The 13,664-nt window shown below is 41.5% G+C and overlaps 1 protein-coding gene across 1 annotated transcript in view; it reads right to left on the reverse strand.

The window, feature by feature from the left end:
- Nucleotides 1-13,664, reverse strand: part of ube3d (ubiquitin protein ligase E3D) — a 58,382-nt gene that overhangs the window by 27,059 nt on the left and 17,659 nt on the right. The window contains exon 9 of the mRNA XM_034101540.1: nt 184-322. Coding sequence (XP_033957431.1) covers nt 184-322 — 139 coding nt within the window. The remainder of the gene's footprint in view (nt 1-183; nt 323-13,664) is intronic.

A 13,664-nucleotide genomic window follows, 5' to 3' on the forward strand; every position in this document is an offset into this window, starting at 1 on the left:
CATGAAATATGCCCAAATCAACAAAAACGGCGAGCCGGCAGGCAAGACGCTCCACTTCTGAAACGCGCCCGGTAGGGTATGACGCCGGACCAAAACCGCGGCGCAGCTGTAACGCGCCGCAGACGGACCCGGTGGAATCTAGGGGTTAGTCATCCGTTGCCCGTAACTTAGTAACAGTCTCACCTCATAGGACCTCATGCGACGCATCGACGCAGGAAGTGTGGAGTTGCTGTCCTCTATCACTTGCAGCAGCTCTTCACACACCTTCAGTGGCAGCACCACAGCATGTCCAATGGCGTTGGCCTCCCAACTATCTGCAATGCTGAAAAACACACACGGAGTTCAGTGGGACAGATTTATAGTGACTGCCACAACATTATACAACCACGATCATGACTAGAATAGCTGCTGTTAATCCCATGCTGTAGAATTTTCCCTGGTGCTTTAATTAAGTGGTCTTTAACTCTAAGCTGAACCAGATAAAAGGCGATACATCAGAGTGGATTGATAGTGAGTGGGGCATTGCTACATGTGTGCGTAAAGCGAGAGGAAGAGGGCACTGAAAGGAGAAGAGGAAGAGTGATTGAGAGAAGGAAGATTAATGCTCTGTCAGTGTGGGGCGCCAATCCAGTTTGTTTCGGTGACATTTAGCCATCTGTGCAGTTCCCAAGGGGGAAAGGTCTTCTTAAAGTCTAAGCAGTTTTCCTTAAGGGAACATATCAGGAGGATGGTATGGTAGGGTGGTATGGTTGTACTTAATCCATAGTAGATGTGTAGTCAGTGCAGAGAAACTGACATAAGTAATAGCATGGAAGTTAACACCCAACGCACTTCCTGGAATAGGGTCCAGGAAGTGCATTGGGTGTTGGAGCAAGTTTTTGTAGAGGCCAAACATTGGTATTTCAACTTCTGTGTAGTTACGTGATGCCATTGGGCCCAAAAATACTTTTTCCAATTTACTTACATTGTGAAAAAGCCATCTGTAAATCAGATTGTACTATTTCTTCACAGGTAAATCTAATTCTACTAGTCTGAACATTGGAGTAGTCTTAATTTAGCCTTTATTATTGGTTCTTCAAACAGTTTTAAAATGAGCTAATAGCTAAATCCAATGTTTTGTCCCTCTCCCTTCATTAATCCAACACTGGCATTTCTGTAGTTTAAGGTAAATGCAAGTGCACATACCCTATGAGCCCAATGTATAAAGGAATTCCAGAGGATTGCTTGAATATTGGAAGGTCTGGGTATTTCAGTTCTAGAGTCAGAACATTTTGGCTTTTTGCTGCACTAATCAACTTTCATCGGAATGAACGGGAAGGGGGACACCCATGGAACAGGAAGGGGGACACCCACATGCTGTATCCAGTTCTCTTTATAAATCCATGCTGTGAATGGGGCAGCAGCTAAATATATTTTAACACCTGAAAAAACACCTTAAATGAACAGTTTACAGCCAGGTATTGTGTCACTGGAGTCTGTTGGCTATATTTATTTTTACTTTATTTATCCAGGAATGTCCCATTGAGATACAAGATCTCTTCTTCCAGGGAGTCCTGACCAACACGGCACACAACAAGTTTCAACATAAAACAAGGGCATTAAACAAAAAAAACATACAATTCAAATATAAATACAGAAGGCCATTTGTGCAGTGGCAAGAAGCATAATCACATCAGCAATAGCATCGGGTAAAACAGTTACATGTTTCATGAAGGGCTAATCGTAGCATACCTTTAAAAGCATTTACAGTAGGAAGTGCCTCTAGACAAAGTTTTACTTGCAGCGTATTCCATAAAAAGGGAGCATAGTGGGAGAATGCAGCTTTACCCAGCTCTGACTGCATCAAAGGAACATTTAAAAGCATCCCATTTGCTGCTCGTCTGGTATTAAAAAAGCAAGTATAAAAGGACAGAAGTCTGGAGATATATAAGGGCAGCTTACCTAGCAATGACTTAAGGATAAAAATCAACATGTGTGATTGTCTTCTTTGGTACAGAGAGGACCATCCTAAGGACTGATACAAAGTGCAGTGGTGGGTGCGAGAGCCTGCACCCGTTACAAAACGTATAGCAGTATGGTACGCAGAATCCAGCTTTTTTAGCAGGGAGGAAGAAGCATGCATATAGATCACATCGCCATAGTCTAATACAGACAGAAAGGAACTCTGCACAATTCTCTTCCTGGCTTCAGACGGGAAACATTTCTTTAAACAGAAGAAAAAGCCCAGTTTAGGTCTAAGTTTTCTCAGTAGGTTCCCAATATGAACATCAAAGGCCATCTTTTCATCAATCCATATGCCCAGATATTTGTAGGATGCTACTTTGTCAAGGCATGTCCCTTCCAGTGTCAGAATCGGAGGGACAGCTGTATTAGCTCGAGAGCGAGAGAAGGTCATGTACTTGGTCTTTTTTGCATTAAGGACCAGTCTTAGCCAGGAGTGTTGCAATGTATTAAAAGCATCTGTAGAAGCTCTATGGCCTGAGTTAAAGAGGAAGCCACTGTATAAACAACTGTATCATCGGCGTATAAATGAAACCGTGCTGGGTTTATCCCATTTCCTAGTTCATTTATAAAGATGGAGAATAAGACAGGGGCCAAAATAGAACCTTGTGGAACACCTTTGTTTACAGTAAGAGCAGCTGAGGTATAATCTTCTACTGAGACACACTGAGTTCTTTCCGATAGATAGTTTTTAAACCAGCTCAAAGCCATTTTGCCAAGACCTATGCAGCCAAGCCTCTGCAGTAGCAATGCATGATCCACAGAATCAAAAGCTTTAGACAGATCAACAAACAATGCTGCACAGTGTTTTTTCTTGTCTAGTGCTTCAATGATGTAATTTGAGACTAGCATAGCCGCTGAAGTAGTACTATGGCCTGATCTGAAGCCGGACTGAGACTCGCTAAGAATATTATGGTCAGTTAGAAACTTTTTCAGTTGTTCGTTTACAAGAGATTCAAAGACTTTGGCCATTACAGACAGTCTGGAAATAGGGCGATAATTATTTAGGTCAGAGGGGTCTCCGCCCTTTAACAAGGGGAGAACCATGGCCGACTTCCATGAGCTAGGTAATTCACCAGCATAAAGACTGAGATTCAAAATAGAGGTTATGGGTTCTGCAATCAGACCTGCAGCAACTTTGAAGAAGAACGGCTCTATCTTGTCTGGGCCTGAAGATTTCTTTACATCTAGGCTCATTAAAGCTTTGTGAACCTGAGAGGTCAAGATGGGGGCAAAGGTGAACAGTTGATCAGGGTCAAGTGGCGGAGGACCTGGCTCTCCTTCTGCAGCGATCATCCCTGAGTTGCTAGAATCAAAGATTGAGCCAGCAGAAATAAAATGATTATTAAAGCTGTCTGCAATATCCATTTTGCCCTTGATTTCACTCTGATTTACCCTTAAGAGATCAGGAAGGCTGTTTGGAGTGATAGAACCTGAGGAGGATTTAACAAGTTTCCAAAACTTTGCAGGGTTATTCAAATTGTCATGTATTGCATTAAGATAGTAGGCACATTTAGAGTTTTTAATCAGCTTAGTGCATTTGTTTCTTAATGTCCTATACAGATTCCAATCTAATGGAATATTCGATTTCTTTGCTTTAGCCCAGGCAGTGTCTCTCTGTCGAATGAGAGAGGATATAGAATCATTAAACCAGGGGTTGTCTTTACCGCTTATCCTAGATGTCCTAAAAGGAGCATGCTTGTCACATATAGCCAAGAAGGTGGATTTAAAATAATTCCATGCTAACTCAACATCGGTCATAAGTGAAACAATGTGTAAATCACTATTAAAAACATCATGTAGAAACGCCTGCTCATCGAAATGTTTGAATCGCCTCTTGTGAATGAAACGTGGCTTTCCTTTAGGGATCTTACAGGTTCTCACACAAGCAATTGCGCAGTGGTCGCTTATATCATTACAAAACGTGCCTACTGCGGAGAAACGCTGAGGTGCGTTTGTAAGAATAACATCAATCAAAGTGGACTTCTCTAAATCTTTTTGGTTTAACCGAGTTGGCGAGTTGCACCAAACAGAGAGAGTCACAAGTGTCCTTGAAAGAGTTTTTTAAATCCGTTTGCCAGTCCCAGTTTAGGTCTCCGAGTAAAACCATCTCGGATTTAGTCCAGTTATGGAGAAGATTGGAGAGTATATTCGTGGCTTCGCTTGAGGCAGCGGGCGGGCGGTAGCATCCGATCACTATAATGTCTGAACCACTTGGGAGCAATAGTTTAATTACAGAGAGTTCAAAGCATTTTGGTTTTGTTAGGGATTCGATGCAGGTGCAGTCTAAATGGTTTTTAACATAAATCGCAACCCCGCCCCCTTTTCCCACACGGTCTGTTCTAAAGACATTGTAATCTTTTATATTTATCATATCATTTGTAATCGACTTTTTGAGCCACGTCTCAGAAAGGACAATGATATCAGAGTCAGTCGAATCGGCCCATATTCTGATGGAGTCCATTTTATTAATCATGCTGCGAACATTAAGGTGAAAAAGACGTAATCCGTCTTTCGTTCTAAACTCCTCTGGTGTTTGCAGCTGAGACAGTTCTGGGCCTGGATTCGGTTTCACGTTACCCGACATCAGGAGTAGGAGAATTAGAAGCCAGGTCCTCCTCGCTGGGCTGGTCGGCTTGCCGTCGCAAGTGCGCGCTGCATAGGGGGAAAGTCTCCCATTTCCCTGGGCCCATAGACAGCGTAGTCCTCGCGGCAGAACCCCGGGTAGATGAGACGTCCATGAGAGAAGGTCCTCCGCGAGCAGCGGGGTTGTCATCATGGCAAAAACTCTTACTGAATCCGGGGAAGCCATGGTGCCTGGGGTAGGCCACACATCAAGCGCAGGTGTGTCTTGTGGGTGTTCAGCGTCGGGAGCGACACCGGTCCCGGAGATCCCCAGCACCAGGTAGCCGACCAGGTAGAATAGCAGGGGAGGTAGCCACATCATTATGTATATATATGTATATGCCTGACAGTCAACTCTCAGGGCAAAAAGGTCGCTTGTTAGTTAGCCTCAGGTTAGCATGTTAGCTGCAGAGTAGCTTCAGTCACTTCTGGATAGTGGATCGCCATACCACACACACGTTTGCTCTGGCTGTGGACAGGTGGAGACCCGTGGAGCGTTCCTTCTGGTGATGGATGTGTGTCGTCTGCTGGGCCGAGAGGAGAGCGGCGTGACGACTGGCTATAAAGACCCTATTGATAGATTAATGGATTAGTTGCCCGTCAGAAAAGGCCTTGTACGTATTGACCAAAAGCAGTCTACATCATAGTTCTTGGTGTATCGGAAATGTACCTAATGTTCTGTAGAAAACGGATTTGCCCATATGATTTCCATTAGACTCAATTTCCATATCCATGAGACCTCCTTTCACTTTGTACCAGACTGTGATGGTGCCTGAGACTTTCTCTCAACTCATAATCAAGTCCCTGCCATTAGTGACAAGCATAATCCACTTAGGCACTGGCTCACCAATTCTCCAGCCAATTATTGGCAGTTTTAACAACACACACTGCAACCTCCAGCTGCGGTGGACTGTAACCGACTGTATCCTGAATAAGAGGGCCATCATCCAGGGAATTCAGCTCCCCAGGCATAACATTTAATTTAAAAATGTCAGTTGAGTGATGAAGGATGAATGGTAAATGATGTAGGGGGGAAATGGAAGTGTGAATAAGAGTGGAGTGCAAGGCTTCAGGGAAATGTCAAAAATAAGTTAAATTAAAATAGAAGTCGTTGCTCAAACATGAAGCACCTACATCAAAGACTATAGAACAATAAATACAGAGTGCCCTAAACAGTGGTCAGACAGGTTAGGTATTAATGTATTGCAGACATATTAGTATGAGGTTTATGTAATGTATTCATGTAAAAATGTGAATTTGGCAGATACATTGTCAGATTTTCTAACACCCAATTCTGCAAAAAGTCGAACTAAAAATAAACAGCTCTAGGGTCTATAGAAGCCCTTTTTTGCTGATGTGCTGGAAAGCAAAAAAGATCCTGTATATCATTATAGTAAGAATTTCTCTCAAAATAATAACTAAGTATTACAAAACAATTACTTTGTTTCACAAAGCAATGGTCTAATATGACATAAACTAGTATTGTAAAAAAATGTACTTGGTTTGACAAAATGATGACCTATTGTTGCAAAAATAACATGGTAGTGTCAAAAGATAATGACTTATTGCCAAAAAATAACCTGGTATCTTAAAAATAATGACAAAGATTCCTTAAAGAATGACTGAATATCACAATTAAAACAAATAATAACAGAGAACAATGACACAGTTTGTCAAAATGATGCTTGTTTGCAAACATAACGACTTCGTATTGTAAAAATAATGACTAAGTATGTAAAACTAATGACCAAGTATGTAAAAAGTATTAACGTAGTTTTGCAAAATAATAACATAGAAAGAAAATTAAGAGCTTTCTGGAAAAGGTTACTCAAAATTATGAGTCAAGGCACAAATGCACTGAAAGACATAATAATAATAATAATAATAATAATAATAATAATAATAATACAGTAATTAACATATTAAGGAAGTGGACACCTAATTGTTTAGCTACTTGATAAAAAAATAATGAATGTCGTGATTAAAAACATTTGGTGCATGTTGGCCCATTTAAAATAATGTGTGCTTAAAAAAACAAGCCTGCGTACGGGCCTTCTGCGTCTAAAGTGAATACATTCATTTCATTTCAAACATGGTCATGTATTTAGAGACAATAGCCGCCTTCCCACCAAGTACTTTGCTGTACTTAGTGCCAGCACTTAGTTCCCAGCACTTCCCGCATAGTTTCTCTTGCGTATAGCCCTTTCGTTTACACGAGGCCGTAACAAAACGATAGAAACGGACCCCGCAAACGATAACGGGTCCCAAGGTGGATAGATCTGCAAACGGAACACTATGGGGGGTCAAACGGCTCCGTGTGTACGCCTCTATACGATCATTTTCTGATAACGATGAAATAGCACCGCCTCCCTCTCCCCACGTCTCCTGCTCAGAGCAGTGTTAATTTTGGCAGCTGTTTTTGAATTAGTCTTAGTCTTAGAAAATGGTTATTAGTTTTAGTCACATTTGAGTCATTCCTATCCTTCGTAGTTTTAGTCTAGTTTTAGTCGACGAAAACTCAAAACGTTTTGGTCTAGTTTTAGTCGACGAAAACTCAAAACGTTTTAGTCGACTTTTAGTCGATGAAAAATTACATTTTAGTCAACTTTTAGCCAAAATGTTTTCTCTCTTTAAACTAATTCAGTTAGGCAAATACAGGTCTCTGACATTGGAATCAAGGTGACAGCATCAAGTGTTGAAATTCGTAAAGCAACATTTCACTCTTTTAACACTTTACTTGTGTAATATCTAGGTATGGGTATCGTTAAGGTTTTCTACGGTACTACTAGTCTTATCAATACTGCTTATCGATCCGGTACTTTAACGGTATTCTTGTATTTTTTTGTCGATGACGGTAATAAGAAGAGAACAGCGGTATTCAGGGTCTGCAACATAAAGATCAGTGACACGACCACCACAACATCCAACTTCATTCGTCACCACAAAAAAAACTAGAGAAAGGTGCGTGCATGTGTTGTGTTAGCTAGAAAGCTAATGTTAAGTTTAAGCTACGTTAGACTTGGTTTCAAATCGATTAAGCATTGCAAAGAGAAGCCAAAACGGTAAATGAACACTAGAACCTCCAAGGGATTCATTTTGACTAACCCTGATACTGACGGGCTGTCAGGAGAGGGAGAGGGAGAGAGAGGAAAAGAGATGCCTCGTTTATTTCCCCTGCCATTATCAGAAGTTACTGTAAACTTTTGAATAATGTAGTTCATCTACTTTTAGTAGTTTGTTTAAATGTTTTAATTATGTTGTTTTTGTTTGTAGAAGTGCATCATTCTTTGATTTATTGTAAAATGAATCTGAACTTTTTGATCTGTTATGATGATAAACTGAAGCCATTTCAAAATGAACCAAATTAAGTGAGTTTTAAATCGTCCTACTTAGTTTATAAGGAAATTATGAAGAGGAACAAATTAAATGATTTGAAAATGATATCTATGTAGGTGCTGATGCTGTTGGCGGTTCTAGTGTTAACATACATTTAAATTAAATATGTGTAATGGCAAATGCCATATACGATTTTCTTACCTGGAATTCTGCTTTTTTGAACAGACTTTTTGATTGAGGCCTAGCTATATTGTCTGCAGTTCTAGGGTTAATATAGATCTAATATGATTGTCTTCGGTCTAAATTAGATTTCAAATGATTAACTGTGTATGTAATGAAGATCATAGTGTGGGTTAAATCCATTTTCATAACCACTGTCTTTTAACTGATTTAAATGCGGAAACTGGGCTTATTCATCAGAATTTCGTATGACTTGACTTGACTTGCTTGACCTGAGCAATGACTTGACTTGACTTGCTTGACTCTCACCACAGTGACTTGGGACTTGCTTGATACTTGTAGGTCAAGACTTGAGACTTGCTCATGACTTGCACATGTAGGACTTACTCCCACCTCTGGACGCTGCAGCGTGTCTGCCCCCCCCCGCACACAGAGAGACACAGGGAGATCGCTCTTCTGGAGTGAAGAGAGCGGAAATAATGATATTGCAAGTTAGAAACGTAAGATGCATTTTGACAGACAAGACGGACAATTGGGGGGAAATACCCTGCATTTTGAATGTCCGATAGTCCACCATTAACACCTTAGTCCGTCTCGTCAACGAAAATTAAATATACATTTCGTCAAAGTTTTCGTTATCAAGAAGCTATTTTTATCTCGTCATCGTCTCGTCTTAGTCATGTAAAAAAGGTCGTTGATGAACAATTTTCGTCATAGTTTTCGTTGACGAAATTAACACTGGCTCAGAGATCAGCTGCTGGGCTGTCAAAAGAGGGGGAGGAAAAGAGAGGCTCCGTTTATTATTCTTATATTATTCTTATTATATAGAGTCGTTATCAATTTGTTTTAAAGCTCAATAAATAACAAAGAAGACCTTTGACCGGCAGTTTTTTAATTTTGTCCGGAAGATTTAAACTTTAACAGACATGTTGACCGGCGGAAAAAAATGTTAACGGAAACTCTGCCGCACGGTTCCCGGAAGAGGCGGAGAAGTGGGTGTTTTTCACCTGCTGGTGGACTACCGGAGAGATATACAGCAGGAGAACACGCCGTCCACCGCGGATAATAAACAGAAGGGATTTCCAGCGGTCTCGTGTAAACGCAAACGTTCCCGTGTAAATGGGGTCTAAGTACAGGTCGCGTGCACACCGGAATAAGTTCCCTGAGGGAATAGAGTGGCGAAGTCACGCCCATCTACTTCCGGTACACATATGATGTTTGTCAATCTTAAAAAATCATTTCCATGTCAAAAAAGTCACAGTTTGTCGTAAAACTATTGAAATATAAGACTATGAAAAATATGCAACTAAAACAGTGGTTCTCAAAGTGGGGGGCGCAGAGGCATGACGGGGGGCACGAGAGACCAGGAGGAAAAATGGTCATTAAAAAAAAATATATATCATAATTTGAAAAATTATTGATTCGAAAATAATATGATACAGTACAGTACTATTACATATGGGTCTCTGTGTTTCATTAAAGCTTGGCTCTGTGTGTGTGTGGAACGAGCCATTTTGTGTGCGTGTGTGCATGAGTGAGAGAGAGCGCACCGGTACCGGAGATCGTTTTTGTTAGCTTCTGGTACTAGCGAGCTACGCTAACGGATATAAGGAATTTTTTCAACCACAATGGACAGGAGAGTCCTCTCCTGTCAGACTGATGCGGCTTTCACACCAGCGCTTTTCAGTTTCTAGCTCCGAGCGGGCACTTTTCTGGTTCAGCTCCGGTTTCCCTTTTCAGCTCCCGCTCTGTACACACCGCCCACTGGCGCCCCAGAGCTGCCCCTGCTGCGTCATGACGTCACCGTTTACATCGCTGATTTGCTCTTCAACGGCACCCATTACGGCGCTCACAACAACAACAACAGCGTCGGGTCGATGATCGTGTTGCTTTTAATCACACGAAGCCAGAATAAATTGAATAACGACTTCTCCAACCTTATACTTTGCTCCAGAGTGCCGTGGTTCATTGTTTATTCATGTGTTTCTGCAGCATTTACCGACCGCTGCAGTATTGGCTGTTCTTCCACGGGAGTTTATTCTCCTGTTAGCTCCCGGTTAGCTCACACTGCAGCGGCCGCTCTAAAGTATTCACTGTCCGACTCACACAAGCAGCTGATGCATATCCCCAGTTCCCCTTAGCCTAAGTGAATGTGTGTCAGTCTGAATTGACACTGTTTGGTATCACAACGCTGTTATGAAAGTTTCTCTGGTATAAAACGGGTGATGTTAGCATAGCAACCGAAGCTAAACTGACTACTTGCATCCGATAGCTGCAATAATACAAAACAACACGTCTGCCTCTCTCCACAATGATCGATAACAGTGAACGGATGGTCAAAGTAAGGCACAAATAAACAGAATCACACGAAGCCTGGTTAGTGCTGCCTGACTTTATAAAGTGTGTTTATAGGCACTACTGCTTGTAGGCAGGCATAACAGTGTTCAGGGGAGGTGGGTTTAGTTTCCTGCACGCCTCGACGTAAGAGAGACGTAAGCGACGTCGCCTCTTAGCTCCAAAGCTCTTGCCTCTGGACCGACAATTTTTTGGAGCTGGAAATGAAGCGGATTCCGGAGCTAAGAGCCGGCGCCGCTGCGGTGTGAACAGGAAAACCCGGCGCTTTTCAGGCTCTAGCTCCGAGCCGGAGCTGAAAAGGCGCTGATGTGAAAGGGGCATGAGAGGCTCAGTGAACTATAGGAGAACTATAGGAGTGTTTAGATAGTTAACTTTAGTCTAAGTTATATCAGTGGGTCTCAAACGTTTTGATGTAAACAATGTAAGGCACACGTTTATATGATCATTATAGTTATAAAAAAATAAGAGAATAAATGAAAAACAGGTATGAAATACTAGATGACAGTAAAAAAAGAATGAAGTTTAAAAAGGGTGATTTGTAAAATATCCATAAAGAAAAAGTAAATCTGTTTCCAGGTTTGTTTCATATGGATGTTGAGAGATGTATCCATAGATCTCTTCATTTTGCTCTCAAAGTGCACCAGATTGATGCTTTTAACTTCAATATTTAGAAATAAATCTTCCCCGGGGAGCTTGCCCTTATGTTAGGTCAACTCCCAACTCCCCACTTATAAAAATAGCACTTTACCCCTGCTTACACCTATATGCTGTGAGCTGATTTATCGAGCCTTCATTGTAACAGTCACAGGTACACTATGTATATGTGTGGGGAGTAGGGGTGTAACGGTATCCGTATTCGTCCCATACCGTCACGGTTCGGACGTCACGGTTCGGTGCATGCAGTCACACGGCGAATACGCCTTTTTTTTTACGAGTGGGAAAAAAGTCTGTCCTTCAGGGCAGCATCCACTACACTATTTATAATCCAGGGGGCGGTATTGCGCCTAAAAGCTGTTTGCCAGCCGCACTTAAACAACAAATGAAGAACAAGAAGAAACACAACAACCAAACTAACTAAATACAAGAAGAAGAAAAGTTAGTATGGCGATTTCAGATAACACAGGAGCTAGAACCCACCTGCTTCTTTTAAATCAGCTGTGTGGGAACATTTCGGGTTCCATGTGGACTACAATAACGATGAAGTGTGCGAGTGGTGGATCCGACGAGGACGGTGTGTCGGCGTTGTTCGATAGCGGTGCGGTATGCTAATGGGAACACACGCCAAACATGCTAAATCATATCAGAAGGGATCACCCAGATTTGCCAATCACCGGAGCCCGGCAAAAGACAACAGCAGTTCAACAGCTGATCCCCGCTGTTTTTAAGAAGCCAATAGACATGAAAGCCGAGAAACCAAAAATAAATAACGGAAGCTTTTGGCATATGTTTTTCAACGACTTTGCGCTCTTGAAACACTTTCTTATTATTTATGATGTAAGACATTCTTTTTAGTTTTACAGCTTGATGAAACCTTTTTGTTTGACATCAGCCATTATAGATAATATGGCCATCTGAGTGTGTGTGGTACTGTTTATGGTTTGTTTTTAACTGTTTAATACAGTTAATTATTCAAAATGTCAGAGTTCCTTATTTTGAAACTGAAACTTGCACTACTGTTCAAACATAAATAACAACAAACCTGGAATTATGGATTTGGGACTTTTTTTTGCTTTTTCTTGTTGTACCGAACCGTACCGAACAGTGACCCCCAAAACGAGGTACGAACCGAACCGTGACTCCTGTGAACCGTTACACCCCTAGTGGGGAGTGTTGCAGTATAAAATTAAACTGTAGCGACCGGTACATTAATGGGAAACCCTAAATGTTTGAGCACCCTCTATGAAACGTCAAGCTACCCCACAGCACCCCCAAAAGAAATCTCTGGCGCCGCCACTGAGCCTGACTATTTGTGTTGGGGGGGTCCCGACTTTTTTTCAGAAAAAGTTTGAGAACCACTGAACTAGAAAGACAACAAATCCCAGAGTCGTGTAAGTGATGTCACAATTGTTTTCCTCCACTAAGAGATAGCTAAGATCAGCGCCATATAGATATAATCTATCTATATGGCGCTGGCTAAGATAAGATAACTTTAACAAGATGCCTGTGTGCTTAGTGCCAGTTTGTTATCATACCAGCAATGGGTCTTGCTCGTTCTTTCGCTTCCCGTCTGATGAAAGGACAAGGAGTGGCTGGATCAGTTAGCTACCTAGCTAGTAGCTAGCACGTTAGTTAGCATTACAGCCTTGTCATTTTTATTAGCCTTAATATGAAGTAACATTAAGTAACCCAAAATGTTAAACAGTAAGAGTAGTAGTCATATTTCGTGAACCCTTTGAAGAGTACTGTCACCTGTGTGATCATTCTATAATACACAATTTAAGCCCGGGGAGAAATGCTAACGCTAGCATCGGCGATCGCCGATCTTTTCTACTTCACGCTATCTGCACAAATGGTTGACATTAAACATTAAAAAGATCAGGCAGTTCAGAGAGAATCAAAGGAAGGCAGGCAGGCAGCTTTGCATGACATTCTTCTGGACGTGTTTCATTGTGGTGATAGTGAGGGTAGTCAATCGTTTTGTTGACAAGACAGTAGTGACGGCCATCTTGGTGACGTGTGTTGTTCTGCGAGACCAGAGATGTAGTTCATTGAGCGTTTCACACAAACAAATGTGTTACTTCACAGTTTTACGACACTTTTTTTTTTTTTGACTTGCAAAATTTACTTTTAAATTGACAAACATCATATGTGTAATTCGTGGCACAATTCAAACGGGATCGAAAGATAATCTTTCTCTCTCCATTGACTTCAATACATAATTTTTTTAGAATTAAGGTCCCATGGAGGTCCACCGGAAGGGGAGGGACTTTGCCACTCTATATTACGCAAATGAAGCATGGATGTATAATAAGAACCAGAGCCGTATAATAGATATATATTATATATTCTATCTATACGGCGCTGATAAGAACGAAATGAAGCCGCTGACGTCACTTCTTCTTCTTCTGCTTTGGGTTTACTGGCAGGCCGCAAACAACTTCACGGCATATAGTAGGCTTGTTTGAGACACATTGCGGCTCGCCTCGAAAGTAGACGAGAGTAGCCGA

This window comes from Pseudochaenichthys georgianus, chromosome 16 (genome assembly GCF_902827115.2).
Source record: "Pseudochaenichthys georgianus chromosome 16, fPseGeo1.2, whole genome shotgun sequence".
Classification (NCBI taxonomy): Eukaryota; Metazoa; Chordata; class Actinopteri; order Perciformes; family Channichthyidae; genus Pseudochaenichthys; species Pseudochaenichthys georgianus.